Source organism: Drosophila erecta, unplaced genomic scaffold (assembly GCF_003286155.1).
Source record: "Drosophila erecta strain 14021-0224.00,06,07 unplaced genomic scaffold, DereRS2 tig00000126-arrow-pilon, whole genome shotgun sequence".
Lineage (NCBI taxonomy): Eukaryota > Metazoa > Arthropoda > Insecta > Diptera > Drosophilidae > Drosophila > Drosophila erecta.
Window position 1 is genome coordinate 7,802,115 of NW_020825209.1, and position 17,198 is coordinate 7,819,312.

A 17,198-nucleotide genomic window follows, 5' to 3' on the forward strand; every position below is an offset into this window, starting at 1 on the left:
GAGCTGGCAGCCTGCAGCTGCAAAGTCCAAAGGCCGAGAGTGCAGCAATGCGACACTCCAAACTTGTGGCTTAATCGAACTCAGTGGGAATACAATGCTCCTGGACTTTGCGATGCAGGCTGCTTGTGTGTGTACAGGTGTCAAGTATATGGACGGCACATGGCACGTGGCGCACTGAAATATTCAAGCTTAAGCCTAGTTCATTTATATCAATCCTGCTGGTTGCGGACCAATTATGCCGCTGACAGCTACGGGAAACAGCAGTTATACGAGTGTTTTAATTAAAACGGACAGATCCTCTCTTGAACGGCGCCCCAAACGTCAGTTAAAAAACGCACTGTGACGTGTAAAATGTATCTGGAGAATATAAAAGTAAACTAGTAAAACTACGAACCCCGTCTGTATTGTTTATTGCTTTCAAATATGCATGCCGGAGTAATTACTTTTAAATGCAAGTCTGGTATACTGGTTACAAATACAACCAACTCTGCGGTGCGACATTGAAGCTCAATTAACTGAATTTTGTTGCATAAACAGCTTCAATTAAATCACAACTAGTTCTGTCCCAAACTTTTTCGCCCAATTCTAAGTAGCTGAAGATTCCGCAACGGAGATGCTTCAAAAATGCTGTGGGCCTTAATCCGAGGTGCAATAAATGTATGGCAGTGACTTAAGCTCGGGTATCAGTGCCTTATGTGTGCGTTCCGCCTTTCGAGGCTTCACTGTGGCCCGGCCGCAGGTGGCATTTAATTTCGCCTCGCTGCTGGTCCGCCTGTGGCAGGCTGAGTCTTTCCGGATTGTCCGCTCAAAGCCTTCGACACATCCAACATTTATGCCCGGATTAGAAGACGGCTGCCCGGAGGATGGAGGATGGAGGGAGGAGGGAGGGACGAGGTGACAGGACAAATGCCAGATGTGACAGCCGGGATGGAAGTCCAGCCTCAGGATCTGGGCAGCCGAGCAGCCGAGCAACTGAGCTGCAAATGCAGATAGGCAGAGATGCAAATGTAGATGCAAATGTTCGATGCCTCGCCTGCGCTCTCCAAATGGCTCCTTGTTAATCATTTATAATAAATAATGCCCAGGTAGGAGTTAAGTTGCTGCAGCATCAGCATCGTCAGCAGCAGCAGCAGCAGCAGCAGCAGGACGAACAAGGATGAACAAAGCCAAAGCAATATAATAACTGAAATTACTCTAAAGAGAATTTCCAATGAGGCAATGTCGCTTGCACTTGCCACCGGGCCGAGATGGTGGGCTTGGGTTGACACAGCTTGTTTGAAATGTTTAAATGCACAAATCAAATATGCAAGCAGTCCGGCATCCAAGCTCCGAACTCCGAACTCCGAACTCCGAGCTGCGAACTGCGAACTGCGACTGCGAACTGCGAACCTCTGGCCAGAGGAGCAGAGCACCTGATGTTAGAGGAGTTAACGCCTCCTAACCCCGAACGACCCGTCCCCAAACCTTTAAGTCCTTGCAGCAGCATTGGCTTTTAATTGGACACCGAGGATGGCAAAAAGGAGCTGGCTGCCTGGACAGCTGAGCAGTTGAGCCTCGGATTCGAGAACTCAGGAGGCAGGATGCAGGATGCAGGATGCAGGATGCGGCCAGCAGCACAATAATAAATAAGCGCAGGCATTAATGCGTGCCATTATAATTGAAAATCAACAAAGCAGGCCAAGCAAAAATGCAGCAAAATGCAGAGTATCTCACGGATGCATCTGAAGCAGATGGACATTCCAGCTCGAAATACTTGTATGCATGTTGCATGATGGGAATCATTCCAAAGGCACAATTTTAGTTACAATTTTAGTACGCGAAAGTGTAATTCTAGGAATCAACTGATCTCACTACTTTGAGTAATCTGACTGTAATTACTAGTACGACTTTAGTCATGCAAACTAGTCTTATCAAAATGCTGGCTACGAGGTAGGGCACGTTTTTCTGCTGCTCTCCATATTATTCTGCATAATTTGAAACAAATCATTTGAAATGCGATACTTTTGCCTGCCAAATGGCACTTGATTGTCACATAACAAATCGTGTTTACCTTCGTCCACAGAAAGGCACTGCACTCCGAAAAGCTGAACTTTCCGTGGGAAATCAATGGAAATATTCGACTGACTCGCCTGGCGGGCAACTGGTCCCATCCTCCGCCACCTTAAAAGGCGCACAGGAATGGCGGGGATTTGTGTGCTACTTGCCGGCGATAAATACATGCATTTTTTACCAGATTCTTGGCTACCTTTTCGGCGACTACAGTTGGATGGAAATGGGAATGGGAGTGGGAGTGGGGATTACCCGGAACTCGCGACTTGCCGCACCGCCCGCTTTGTCTGAAGCCGAATCTGAATCTATTCCCGTCCCATGCAATCGCATTACTTTGCGTTGCCTTCATCTAAAAGGATAAAGCAAAATAACAAATGCCAGCACAAACTCAAATAATGTACAGACAATTGTGTAAGCAGCAGAGGCAGCAGCGGCAGGACGACCGGTATGCCAACTGCTGCCAACTCCATTCTGCCAGGACTCCATCGGCTCCGTAAGTGAGTTCCACTCCTCACGTATGTGTGTGTGGAATCAGGACAATGGCAAAAGGAATCGCAAATGTGGCAGAAGGAACGAGGAACGAGCTCAGCATGGGAGTCGAGTCTGCGATATGGCTTAGCATCCACTTGAAACAGGAATCAAGCCGGGCATCAGTGCCTTTAAGCAAGCATGTGGAATGTGTGGTGGTGGCCACCAGGACCTCCGAAACCCGTGCCCCGTGCCCCCTCCCTGGGCTTCCTTGCCTGGCGGATTCCCTGCTCTGCGATGACGACATCGTCTGCCAGTTTCAACTAATCAATAAATTTTATTAAGCATTTTATTTCATTTACACAGCCAGAGAGCCCAGACAGAAAGCAGTTGTGGCCTAATGGCACTGTGGTCATTCTATTACTATATTGCAGTTCTCGGAGATGCTGCAACAGATAGTAGATACATTTCAGTATCTTTGAGGCCGCAGAATGGAATCACAGCACCTTTTAAAATGTAGAGTAGCGCACTTTTACGCTCCTTTGCTGATATTTTGTTTGTATTTTTTACGTTGTATTTTATCATTATCACTAGCCGCTAGTAAAATAATTTTAAGTGAGGATTCAATAGGATTGACAGGAAAACATTGATAAAGCGAGTGAACACATTTCGATGGAGCGCTATTTCATTCCAATGCCGGTGATTAAAAATCAAAATCGAAATCCGCAAATTGAAATCAAAACGAAAGCAATCTGGGCGACTGGCGCCTGGCTGCTGTATGCATGCAAACATGTGCCAATAAATAAACCAAAGATGAAAACCAAAATTAAAATTTCAAAATAAATAAATAACATTTCAATTTACACTCTCCTCAAAACTGCCCTAATTCTGTGGCTCCGCCAGTTGCGTTTGTTTCGAACTCGGCAGTTTCCTTGTGGCCACCCAGTTAGGGATTATATCCGAGAAAACTACGGCGATAACCAAACCAACTGCCAAATGCCAGGAAACTTTGAAATCGAATCGAAGGCTTCGAGGTCGCAGCCCTGAAACATTCACATGCCAGAGTTTATTAAATAAAAAGCAAACAGCAGTGCTGCATTGGAAATAAGTTTGATAGGCAAATCCCTGATTACTCCTCTACTACGATTTCCGCCAACTTGGTACTGCAAAATTGTCAAGATATGCGCTTACTTCCAGGACTTTGTGAACTACCTGTAAGGCAATAAGCCATGTTTGCGACAGCAGAATGTGTAAACTTCCTTGCTGGCAGAGTTTTTAATATTCTGACATGTTTTGATAGACACAAGAACGGCCCAAAATAGGCGGCCATAATCATGCTGCTCTGATCATTACTGTGCAGCAAATGGCAGTAAGTCGGCAGTTGGTGCTATTTTAAGAACGCCTTTATTGGTTTCGGATGGCAACGTTTGCCCAAATGGTCCGATTGCAAACGTATTTAGTGTGTCTTGTGCGTTTCGGGTGAACAGAGAAGTTTATTTAGGTTTTTCCAATGGTGTCTGGGCACTGCTAATTCCTCCGCATCCTGCAATGCTAGCTGCTCCAGTTGGGCAGGAGCAACTGGCGGGGTCATAACTCAAAGGCTGGCCAGCTGTGGCAGCTGCAACAAAATGGAGGAGAAACTAAATAGGAAATAAATAAGAAGCACGCGAATAAGACAAACATCTTTAACTGGATAAGTGATAAAAAGAAGCCAGTAAATGGAATTATTTGCCGGAGGAAGCGAAGCGGCAAGTCCTCCAAGGAGTGAGGTGTAGCACTGCGTAGGTGGTCCTTGAACACGGACCCATCTAGCCATGAGGATGATTCCAGAAATCGCAGGGCTTTGGGAGCTCTGCATTAGGTGCAGCTCTTTAAGCTGCAATGTCCTGGCCGAAGGACACTTCATTAACGATCAACTAGCAGTGCGCCGGTTCGGTTTGGTTCCTGCTTCTGTTCCTGTTCCTGTTCCTGTTCCTCATCCGCATACACTTCCTGCATCTGGCCATCTGCAACATCCCTGGCAAGGTGGCTAAACGAGTCCGACGCATCCTTTAATTTAATTGCAACTTTGGCTATTTGCCAGGCATCCAGACCCCGCATCCAGTGCCCAGTGTCCAGTAGCCATGTGTGTGCTGGTGTGCGCATTCCTTATCTTTTCGCCCAAATGCCTGTGCAGAATGTCACTAATCAAATTATGGAATGTCTGTTAACCAAGACCCGGCAGTTAAAAACGGTGACGATGAGCGAGCAATGATGATGGGCAGATTGATAAGGCGGAGTGGAGGTCCAGGACCTGTCCACCTGGACTCTGCTCTCCGGACCCTGAACACTGCTAACTGACCAAAACTGGTCTCCAGTCCGATAACGAAACCGCAGAGCGCCCCTCAAATTGCATCAAAAAATTGGCATAAATGTTCGCACACAGTTGAGCTGCCCATGCATCCTGCCGAGCGTCTGGGAAAGGGATTTCCCACAAGACGCCATGCTCCGAGACAGCCTTTGGCCCCGAAATGGCTCAGACTTGTCTGGGCGGGCGACCTGCTCCTGCTGCTCCTCCTGCTCCTCCGCTTTGTGTCGGACTGCTCTGGCAGGCTCAAATTTGTGGCTGTCAACGACACTGCCAAGTCCACTGCCACTTCCACTACCACTTGCACTCCCACTCCCAGTGCCACAGCCTCTTCCTCAAAATCCTTGGCCAGGCTTGAATGGCCGAGACTTCGACTTCGACTTCGACTTCCCCATCTCCATCCCCAGCCCCGACTGAGAGTGAGGCCTTTGTCTAAGCATCTTATCTTGGCCATATTCTCATGAAAGCCAAGTGCGTGACCTCCCTCCATGGCAGCCAAGAGCCTTAGGAGGGCTTAGTTCCCTCTCTGGTTGCTGGATCACCGAGGGTCCGCACATGTTGAATCTGTTCGTGGTGAATTTAAGGGCTAGGGGCGTATTAAAACCTCTATTTAATCATTTTAGACAAGAAGCAACTGATACTTTTAACAAAACACATGAAATGTGTAAGTATGATCAAATAAAGTCTGACAACTAATTGATGATGTACTGAAAACTGGTCAGTTGGATGGTTTGTTATCCATGGCTTGGAACCAACATTAGAATCCTCCCAAGAGCACCGTGCCAATAAAACTGGCAATAAAATGAGATGTGAATGTAGTTATATAGGGCTAATTGCTGAAACAGACCGGAATAGTGGCTCGCTTTATGGCTTCAATTCACCAATCAACGACTTTGATCAATTTGTCTGCCTGCCCACGAAAATTCCAAAAAGAAAAAGGCCAAAACAAAAGGCCATCGACTTGTTGGCATTTTTCTGGTTTTTGGCCTTTGCCTTCGGGCGTGTGAATCACATGAGTGAAGTGGGATGTGTGGGCGTGTTTAGTGGTGTTGCTGGCAAATTAATTGGGCAAAGGTCAGAGGTTAGGGCACATTCCCGCTTCTTTCGCTGCGGCCGAAGCCATGTCAGGGTGGGTCGATCGCATAATTGAATCATTTAGTCAAATAATCAATCATTCAAGTGAATCATTAATTAATTCAGCATCAACCATTTGGCTTTGACCCCAAACCCAGCTGCCTAGGAAAACACTTTGCTCGAAAAGGGGTGACGAAAGGGATTTGTGGTGCCGGGGGTGGTGGTTAGTGGGTCACAGCCTGGGTCTCGTCCTGGCGCCAATCTGGGTCCTTGTACGCTCCGGCTTGTACGATTTGTAATTAACTGTTATTTAATACGATTTGCTTGATTTCGCCGGCTGAAGGGGAACCAAACGGTTGGGGCATCCTCGAGGGGCTTCAGTCCCAACTGCGGTTATCCACACCACCCACCACCCACCACTGCGGCCAGGGATATTTTAAGCACCGATTTAATTTGCCAAACTTCCTGACGCCTTCGTTTCGGCCTCATCATTTGTTTGCCCGCCTGCCGCTGGCTCGTTGGCTCGTTGGTTCGTTGGCTCGTCTGTTTGTTTGTTTGCCGCCCCGACTGTCTGTTTGCCATTGATAAATGTTTGCGGGCCCGATGTTCGTTAATGATGACACTTCTTATTGTCAGCTCGATGGACCCAGTGACTGAGATGAACTCAGCGGGCTAGTGGACCTGCTCGGTGATTTGTCAGTCATAAGCGACGAGTCCTGCCGCATCCTCGCTGGCATCTTGACATGTGGAGTCTTAGGGGCTTTACGCGCTCATTGCATCCAGCTGATTAAGCGTTTTATTCGCTTCCCTTCGAGTGAAGCGACTGACTGAAACCACAATAATCTGGATAGCCCATCAAGGACACGCCGACGATACAGGCAGGAACTTTCCGGACAGCCCCCTAGATGGACTTCAATGACAAAGGCGAAGGCGATGGCGACGACGATGACGAAACAAAGGAAACTTCGCTGTTCCTGCCCAGGACGAGCGAAGTTCGACAGACCTATATCCAGCAACGAAATATAACTAAAGCAAGATTTCCAAGATATACAATCTGAGACTATAAGTGGAAAGATATGCGTTTGTCGGGATGATAGGAAGCCACGAGCTGCTTGGCTAGCGCCCAACTAATCCACCCTGGTGCGCTTGCCGCCGGGACACAGGGTACTCCTGGAAAACAGGTTATAAAAACATGTGTAACTAGACGACTTACAAGGATCACGCACTCCAGTGACACTTAATGCCGCCACGTCGACGCCAGAGACGAGAGGTTACACAAGTGAGCCGGGTGGGGAGTTGGGGAGTGGGGTAGCAAGGACGATGCGAGGAGGCCAAATGTCAGCAACTAACACAGACAAACGCAATTAGCTTTTAGCCATCATAACATTATGAACGGCAGGCGACAGCCAGCGAAGTAGACGACGACGTCGTCTGAATGCTAACTGCTAATGACAAGGATGTGGATGCGAAGGACGACCAGCAGGAGGGGCGGGCGAAGCGAATCCGGTGGCTGAAACCGAAACTAGGGCCAGTACTTTTCCGGGGGAGACGAAGGTGCTGGCGGTGCTGCCAGTGGTGCTCTTGGTGGCGATGTGGCTGGGATGAATGCGAAGCTGGGCGCATTATGTTGAGTTAGAGCCGCAGAGCGGCAGGACGCAGGAGCAAAGCTCACGGATGGCACGCGGCTGCCAACAATGCTGTTAACTTGTGTCGAGATTAAAATAAGGACACTCGGAGAGCAGAAAAAGCCCCAGACCCTTCCACATCCGGATGGACGTGCCCTCAACACGCAGCCAAAGTCACAGTTCGCAGTTCGCAGTTCGCAGTCGTCGGTGGAAGTTGACTTGCATGAGTTGCGAGCTGGAGCTTTGTTTATGATGGCAGTGCTACTGGATGGTCGGTGTCCTGGATGGGAAATGGGTGGTGATGCAGCTGCCAAAGTGTCCTATGGCTGAATTGGATAGTGCCAGGAGGGCGGACAAGAGCTCATCATCGTGCTGGCTTCTAAAAATTACTGCGTAAATGATGATATGAGATTTGGAGCATTTCTGCGGCATCATTCAGCGGAAGCGGATACACGAGTCTGCCCCGGCATGGAGTCGCTGGGATGTTGTCGCCACCGGAAGGAAGTTATTTAACGCATACCCACACACACACACACACACACACAGAGGGACATAATGCAGGACAGGAAGGGGAAGGGGAAGAGGAAGAGGATGAGGATGCGGGGGATTATGTGGCACGATAATCATATTACGATTACGTCGCGTAAAATTTGCGCCACTGCCGGCTGAATGAGTGATTGAGCGAGGCTTAAGTGGAAGTCAGCGGCCTACAGATGCAGACATGGATACGGATACAAACAGAGATTTAGATACAAATACATGGCACCGAGCACTGGGTACCTAATTAAATACACACGTACAGGGAGCACAGGGAGCACAGGGAGTGTGGGCAATGCCCTTCACGACTTTCGACAGGACGGCTTAAAGGACCCGCACTCCTCCCGCCAGAGGCGCCCTCATAATTATTTAATTTTATTTCATTGACTGTCGAGGAGCCGCCTTCTTCTCCTGCCTTCTTCTCCTGTCACTGTCGCCAATCGTCATCCTGTCCCAGTCCCAGTCCCATTCCCATTCGCATTCGCATTCTCCATTTCTGGATGGTGGATTACGGATGGTGGGCCGCTGTGGGTCGGGCACAAGATGCGGATCGCTTAGCATTAATGTCTTTCATTTATTGTCATTGTTGTTAATGTTTTTGTGCTGTGCATGGGAAAAAAGCATTTGCATTTAAGCGCCGCGAAAACGCCAAGTGAAAGGGTTCCACGGATGGGTTGATGGGTTGTTGGGTTGTTGGGTTGCTGGGTGGATGGGTGGATGGGTGGATGGCAGGATGTGTGGGTTCTTCTGTGGCCGGAGCAGAGATTTTGCTTGGATGATTTTTATTGCTCGTTTGTAGTAAATTTGGTGTGTAATTAGAGAGAAAAGGGTTATTATGTTCGTTAACGCAGTGCGCTCCATTCCCCCGCAATTTCACTTTGGCAAGGCGCGCAGCGGATTGGGAACTGGGTGGAGCTGCAACTGGATTCCGAATTTTCGGCGACACAATACGAAGCCAAAGACGCACCGCAAACGACTGCCTCTGACGACCGGAAGGCCTTGGAACAGACAGAAGGAAGCGAAACAGCTGAACTACTGAGCTGCTGCAAAAAACTGCACCGAAACCAAAACAGAAATTAAATTGTGGTTCGCCAAAGTGGTCCTGGTCCTGGTCCTGGTCGTGCTGCTCGTCCTATTCCAGGCTTGGCCTGGTCCTGGGTCACGGGAATGCGAAGTGGAAACGGGCCAAAGTGCGGAACCAGTAGGTTGGCATTGGGGTATATTAGTTTATTCGTTTAATGGGTAACTTTTTTGGCAGGAAAAAGACTTAAATATAAAAATGTGGGAAACAGTTTGCAGGACAAGAATTATGGTTATGAAATTTAGCCAGAGCTGCAAAGACAGAGTATCTATAGGGTAGCTGGACTATGTCGATACCAATAGCACCAATGCGGCACTGTGTCCACTTTGTGGTGCACGTTTTGCTCACTCGCAAGAAATAAATAAACGCGCAGATGAGCAGCATTTAATTAGTAGCGCTAAAAAGCAAAAAATAACATTATATTCGATCCCGCACCATCGATATGGTAATTACGCTCATAATAATTTATATCAATTTATAAATTGCATTAAAGCCGTTCGTGTCTGCCCTATTAAGTGGCTTGCTTGGTGCGCTGTGGTCGAGTCCCCCGGAGTCCACCGGATGTCCTTGCAGCGGAGGTGTGGATTCCCGAGGAGGCGGGGGAGGCGGAGGAGGCGTGTCGCCTGGCCCAGATCAGCATGATACAATGATAGCGACTCCAGAGCAACCGGGTCAGAGGCGACTCCGGGGCTCGGTTTTATTTGTTGCATTTGAGCCCCGGCCATGGAAATAAAATTTCAAATGTAACTTTGCTGCGGTAGCCAGTTCATGTACGCGTACTCGTACAACTGTGTGTGTGTGTGTGTGTGTTGCCATGGGAGTCCTGTGTCCTTTCGGCAACCAGTGTGCATGTGGAGCGCGGCCTGCGGCCTGTGACGATGCCGCAGTTAGCCCGGTCTGCAGCTAGGGCTCCATCTTGGCCCTGTCTCCGTGGCCTTTTCCGTTTCGAAGAACTCTGCCGGCGCCTTTAAGGGCATTGCAGTTGGCATAAAATTTAATTCGTCCTGGGAGCCGTCCTGGGAGGAAGCGCCCAGGACATTACGTGCTGGCACTGTCGCTTCCTGCACCCAACTCGAATCCAGAGCCCAAGCCCCGAAACTCAAAACTAATCCCAGTAGCATTTGCCGGCCAAAACATTTCGAGCACGCATGGAAACAAGTTCGGAATCTCTACGGGAGGCAGTCAGACAGTCAGACAGTCATAGGTCGAGCGAGAGATACAGCACATGGACGTACAGATATAGGACGTACAGTCGGGATTAGATGCAATCGAACATGGCCAGCGAAGCTGCCGATTCCAGAGCGCACAGCGAAATGGACGCGGACGTTCCGGATCCGTCCACCAGCGATAGTGAGCCCACCAGCAGCAGCGATACGGATAGCGAAGGTGATTACCAATCCACAGACATGTAGTTCCACTAACAGCGCACAGCACATCCCGCCCAGATGCCGCCCCCAACAACAGTGCCCAGACGAGCATGTACACCCTGCTGGCTGGAGAATCGGACAACGAACTGGAGGAGCAGGAGCAGCAGGAGGAGCAGGAGGAGCAGGAAGACTTCTGCGAAGAGACCATTTCCCTGCTGGCCCACGAGATCCTCTGCTGCGACAGTGACAGCGACTCGGAGCCGGAGCCGGAGACCGACGGTGGGGACATCAACGAGGCCAGGGACAACGATAGGCTGGGGGAAATCCTTGAATTTGAGCTGCACAATCCATACCGGCTCATGTTGAGCGACGAGGACGACGACACTCCAAATGAGGAGGAAGAGGCAGAGGAGGGCTGCTATCCCATCGTCAGCGAGACAATCTTTCTGCTGGACGAGGATCAGCAGAGCGGGGAAAAGTCCGAGTCCCGATCCGACAAGGACGACGAATGCTTCCAAAAGGAGCTGTTGGAGTAGTGCTGGTTAATTGAACTAGCATCTGTAGGCGGTTATTTTCTTTTCAAACATGCACGTCTGTTTGGAGAGCTCATGGATACACTATTTATGGTGGGCAAAGTATGAGATGGACCCATACCAAACATAGCAACCTCAATTGTCAGCATAGTAATTAGACGCCCAAAGTAATTAGACACGTGTGACCCGAGTGCCTCGACGATTAACTTTCTTATTTTATTTTCAGCCACATATCAACATTTATGTATTCACGCAAATTAACACACATTGTCTCATGCATTAGGTGCAAAAATGGCCCAAAGCTAGCCTTTTTGTGTGGGCCAACGGCATCGTAGATGCAGCACGAGTATACAGGTCAAAATTAATGGCAACACAAAGGGAGTGGAACTCACACACACACACACGGTGGATCCTACGACTGTGCTTTTAACTTTACAAATTTGTCAAGTTGTTTTCAATAAAGTAAATTGATGATACCATAGGCCCTACTTGCATGCCAAGGGTAATTTAATGTATCATCGTTTTTGAACTGAATCAGTCTTAATGATCTATTGTTTGGGCAGATGGCTGCCACATTCCTCTAATTGAATATTCAAGAGCAAAGCTCCAGAGTTGCAAGAAACTCAATTAGTTTGAAGTATTTTCGAAAAACCCACTCTTCTCTTTCGGAAAACTGCATGAGCAGACTGCAAACTGGGTTTGTTTCTACTTATGCTACATAAGAGAAAGTATTAGATCTGCTTGATTGCGGCTGGAAACCCGCCAGGAGCACTTGTGCTCCTACCTAGGTTTTCCCACATGGCGCCACCCTGCGATCAGGCCAGCATCCCCCTGATGGGGATCCCTTTTCACGTTGTCACTCACCTGTTCACACTCAAAGTGGCTGGATAGTCGCTCAGGACACCTGGGGGAGATGGGCTGGTGGTGGATGGCACTGTTGGCGATGCTGCAGGCAACTGTGACTGCGACTGGGATTGTGAGTTCAGCAAAATGCTGACAGGCGACGGCAACAGGCGTGCTGAACTGCAAGTGCCTTTCCCTTGGCAGCTGGCATTTAGTATTTAATATTTTGCCTCTGTTTATGGCTCGGTTATCCCACGGCTAGTCCTTCAGTTAGTCCGTTAGTCCTCAGCCCCTCATATTTGGCATTTGCATGGGGCTGGTCTTTAATTGCACACTGGCAGCGGCAATTGCTGGCAACTAAAACTAAAAAGGACGACAAAGGATGAGAAAGCGAAATGCGAATGCGAATGCGAATGGCGAAATGAAATACAACATCAGGCGGAAAGCGAATGCAGTTTGCAGTTTGCTGATGCTGATGCTGATGCTGCTGATGGCGATGATGATTCCTATTTCCATTCGTATTCCCATCCCATTTCCACTCCGCCTCCTTTCAATCCGACTGCACTTATCGTAATCGGCGTTTCGGTGTTGGCTTTGAAATTGCCCGCGACCACGTCAAAGCGACCACAAAACTAGCTGAACGGACAGCCGTTGACCATCCAACATCCAACATCCCACATCCACATCCACCCACCGCCCGCCGTCCACTAACAGCAGGCAATCGAGGACCGCAGGTCAGGTTTTAGCCAGTTATCAGGCGGGTTTAGCTGGGTTTAGTTGGGTTGAGTTGGGTTGAGTTGGGTTGAGTTGGGTTGAGTTGGGTTTGCTTTGGTTGGGATTGGAGGTTTGGCTAGTTCGGCTTGCTGATCAGTTTGAGGTGCAGCTTGCCGCTTGCAACTGTTGCGGGAGCCCCAGCCCCAAAGAAAAACCAACGAAATCACTCACCTCGCACCTCGCAATTTGCACTCAAAACAACACACACGTGATTCCGGCAAAAAAAAAAGAAAAGCAGAACGCAGCTGGACAGAACGGAGTGATGACAAAAAAAATTTCAGATGGGAATGCCACACAGCAGCCGCTGATTAGCTGAACAGCCGAACTCTAAACTATGAACTGCGGGTCGCGTGAAGTCAAGTCAGGACTTGTCGAGATTTGGCGAGAGATTTGCGGGCCACGCACGTATCCGCATCCGCATCCGGTACCCGGTACTGATGTCAACAAGCTACCACACGCAACTAATTCAAAAAATCCAGCGAACGGATTACGGCCACTGTCCGCATTGCCAGCCGAAGCCGAAGGCGTCACCAATCGGGTGGCTCGGCGCTGGCCGAGGCCGAATCCGAATGCAAAGTGAGTTCGTGAGCCGCTCGCTGGCGCTCGGCTCGGGCAGTCGTTCGATGTCGTTCGATGTTCGGCTGGGACCGGCAGGAGCACTGGTCCGCAGTCGTTGGTCGCCAGTGGAGTGGTGCGCACGTGGCCCGGCTGTAAGTGGCACAGGATTATGGATGAGATTCCCTTTTCGTCCGGCCAGCGGGCATTAACGTGCTGTGCGCTTTATTTAAAAAAGCAGCTTAACCTGCTTTTGTGACCTTTTCCCTTTTTGGCCAACACGTGGCCAACGGTTTCACCACCAGCCGCCTCACATTTGTCCACCTCCAGTGCCGGCGATGGATAGACTGCGTCCTCGTTCTGAACCACGCCATGCGTGTTGATAAATGGGTTTTTATTTTGATTTTATTCACTGTTTGCCTTGTTTTTGCATATTCATTGACGGGCTTCGACTCCGATTCCGAATGGCAATGGCAATCGGATTCCCATCCTCCTGCTCCTGCTCCTGCTTCTGCTCCTGCTCCTCCCGATCCCCATGCGAGGATGGCTGGAGTGCAAATCCTCTGCCACCACCTATTGCTCCCGGGCCATGTCTGTGCTGAAATGGTTTTCAATTTATTAGCAATCAATGGCATTAACAGCCGAATGCGATGCTATTGCTCCCCAGCGGATATGGTTACTCGGATTATGGCCGGGTCAGTCAGACAGGAAGCCAGTTGTCACTGATCACCAGCGTCGACATGGCCGATGGAGTGGGCCAACTGCAGAAGGCGTTGCGATTGTGATGCCATCGAGATCACCCATGTGGTTGATGGCTGGAGAGCTTCTTGCTATTGTCTTGATTAAAAGATTGACACCACTATGTTTTTTACTTAGGAATTGAGCGCCTATAGTTCTTTATTGTAAAGCGGATAAATCTAATCAAGTATAGGACATTAACTTTTCAGTAAAGTTAAGGCAAAATAATTTATGCATACTTGTACAACCATTTTTAGTACCATCATTTAGAAGTACTTCTATGTGTTAGAAGAAAATGCGTCGGTAGCAAAATATAATTTAATTGATAGCTTCGAGGGTTCAATGTTTCGTCAGAGAATTCACTGTATTTTGATGGGCAATTAATAAATTGAATTTCATTTTTGTCTGAATTTGATAGGCAAAATACTTCTTTAGCGGCAGGCCACCAAAGGTTGGTAACTCTAATCATATTTCAATCTAACAAAGTAGTATCGCACACATCTGGAAATGAGTCGCATGTGTGGCAAGTGTCCTGCGTTGTGCCCCTAATTGAACTGCTGACCCCCTAACCTTCATATGCCCCAGCTGCCATGCAGCGTGTACTTCTCTTCGGTTTGAGGTGCCCTCAAGATCGGTTCTGCATTTATGCGGAGTGGCAGTTCCCGGCCAGGAACCAGGAACCAGGACCAGCGGCCCAGTGTGCGGCCTAATGCGCTCAACCCGGAACCGCAGGGGCGGCAAATTGGTCAAGTCGGTTGCTGGCCACGTAGCCAGTGTCTTGCGGCTGCAATTCCCGTGACCAATCCAATGCCAATGGCAATGGATATGTAGATGCTGATGTGGATGTGGATGTGGATGTGGATGCAAATGGCAGGAAATGCGTGATAACGACCGGCAGCGCACATGGAAAATATTGAAAATTTGAATGAGGCACACACATGAGGCAGACACGAGTCCGCTCAGTCGATTCTCGAGATGGAAATGAATGCAGGACGCGGGGCAAAGCCATATCCTGGCCCTGACTGCGATGTCTTTGTTGCTGTGGACGAGGATGTGGATGTGGAAGTGTGGATGTTGTGAAAGTGTCGACACCAGTCCCGGCCAGGCCAAACACATGGCAAATGGCACATGCCACATGGCACATGGCACATGGTGGACGCTTCTCGTCCAGTGCCCCGCCCCGCCCCGCCCCAGCCCCATCGGCCCTCCCTGTTTGTGTCGCCGCCCAGTGTAAAGGAAAGAGCATAAAGAACCGCAAAATCATGAAATGCAATAATGAAGGCTTCATGGTCGATCGCTCAAACACTCGCTCACTCGCCCGTTGCGATATAGTCACACACAAAGAGGAGTCCAGGACGAAAATCGAAGGCTGCAGGTCGGGAACGAGCCCGAGGATGCGGATGAGGATGAGGATGAGGCTGAGGCTGAGGCTGATGCAGCAAACCCAGCAAGCCTGTGGATAAGGGGCCACCGGGCAAGACGTGCAATCGACACGTCTGTCCATGCACTCGAAGAAAAAACGCAAGTTTGTCATAGAAACCTCCTCCCAAGATAGTTGCCAAAGATCGAAGGCGGCGGCGCTTGAGGACATAATCGATAGGAAACATAGCGAAGAACCTGCAAGTTGACGGCGCCTTTTTTCCAGTGTGCGTCGAGTATCTATGGGCCGCCGTGTGAGTGTGAGAGTGTGTCTGTCGACACCACAAAGTTGCCATATTTAAAGCATAAAAGCAACATTTCCGTTTGTCGCATGCCGATGAAGCGACAGGAAAACAGGGCAGCAGGCGAGCCTGTGGACAGGGGCGATTGTGAGTCCTGGAAGCGAGCATGGCTGGGAGATGACGATGGGCGGTGGGAGTGGGCCAAAACTAAGCTGGGGTCGAGGCCTACCTCCCCTTCGGGGCATGTGTGTGGATGGGAGTGTGTGTCAATTTGTGTGCGTGCGCGTTGCAGTCATGTACAACATGCAACAAACGTGAGAAACTAAAATGAGTGCAATTTGTATTCCACATTTACGTAGAAAAGGAGTTGCAAGGGGGCCAGGATTGGTTATAGGATATCTGGGTATCCGAATATCTGAATATCTGAATATCTGAATATCTGGATGCCCGAGTCCCGACCACAGAGCGCAGAGCGCAGGGGGCTGCTCCCCCATCATTTTGGAAAGGCGCAAATTTCATTTATTTCCCATTTGTTGCATAAAATGTGCCGAATTACACACTCACTCATAAGCGCAAATGGCGCTGGTCCTGTGCATCATTAAATTGTGTTTGGCCAGTTCCAAAAGAGCGAAAAGAGAAAAGAACTCGACCTGCTTGGGTCACCAATTGGGTCACCCATTCTCAGCCACTGCTTTATGCCTTCCCCAGCTGCGTTGCAGCTGTTCGTGTGCCTCGGTAATTGTTTAAAGTAACTGCAACAAATTGAAATGGAATGCCAGCCAGCTAGCAAAGAAGACAAGCAGCCAAAAGGAAAGAACGCCGGCACGGAGCACCAAGAATGGCGAATGGCGAATGGAGAATGGCGAATGGCGCATGGAGCACCGAAAACCGAGAGCCGCAACCGAAACCGAAACTCCACGACCAAGTCAAAGACTGCATACCCTCACCGAGCTGCGGTGACTCAGTGGCTTCAATTAGCCAAAGGGAACTTGGCCCGGAGCGATGCGAGACAGCCAACGTCTTTCCATCCCGGCCGCGTGACCATCATTTGGAATTAGGAATCATTGTCTGGCTGGGGCCGAAAGTTCGAGGACTCTCCTCCACTGCAGTTCAGGAGCAAGAGGAGCCGCATCTGGTGCGGCAGGAGGGCGAGGTGTCGCGCTGGGGCATAATAATTTCGAGCATTGTTTCCATTCGTGGGGTGGCCTTTCATGTTATTTCGCTATTTTGGTCTTCGAATTAAAGGCCAGCCCAGAGGCCACACAAGAGCCGGGAGCAGCAGCCCTAAACCACTTTGGGCAGCCCGCTGGTGGAGATTGGGACTGGCGGGAGGAGCAGCCCCCGGGGCCCCAGAGACCGAGGCTCCAAGTCCACAATGCACTCCGCCTCGACCTCCTTCTCCATTCGCCATTCGCCATTCGCCGCGGCGCATTCAGCTCGCTGACATCCATGTGGGGATGGAGACAGGCGCAGGGATGTGGAGTCGGGAGCCACGGGAGCCGCGGGCGCCACGGGCTCCATGCGTGCGATGAACATGTGCGGATCG

General features: G+C 49.7%; 1 protein-coding gene across 1 annotated transcript; it reads left to right on the plus strand.

Annotated features, from left to right (window-relative positions):
- Nucleotides 1–10,339: 10,339 nt before the first annotated feature.
- LOC6550341 (clumping factor A) lies at nucleotides 10,340–11,499 on the plus strand. The gene is made up of 3 exons (XM_026982068.1): nucleotides 10,340–10,567; nucleotides 10,606–11,248; nucleotides 11,308–11,499. The coding sequence occupies exons 1-2, from the start codon at nucleotides 10,444–10,446 to the stop codon at nucleotides 11,082–11,084; spliced, it is 603 nt and encodes a 200-aa protein (XP_026837869.1). The 5' UTR covers nucleotides 10,340–10,443; the 3' UTR covers nucleotides 11,085–11,248; nucleotides 11,308–11,499.
- The last annotated feature ends 5,699 nt before the right edge of the window (nucleotides 11,500–17,198 follow it).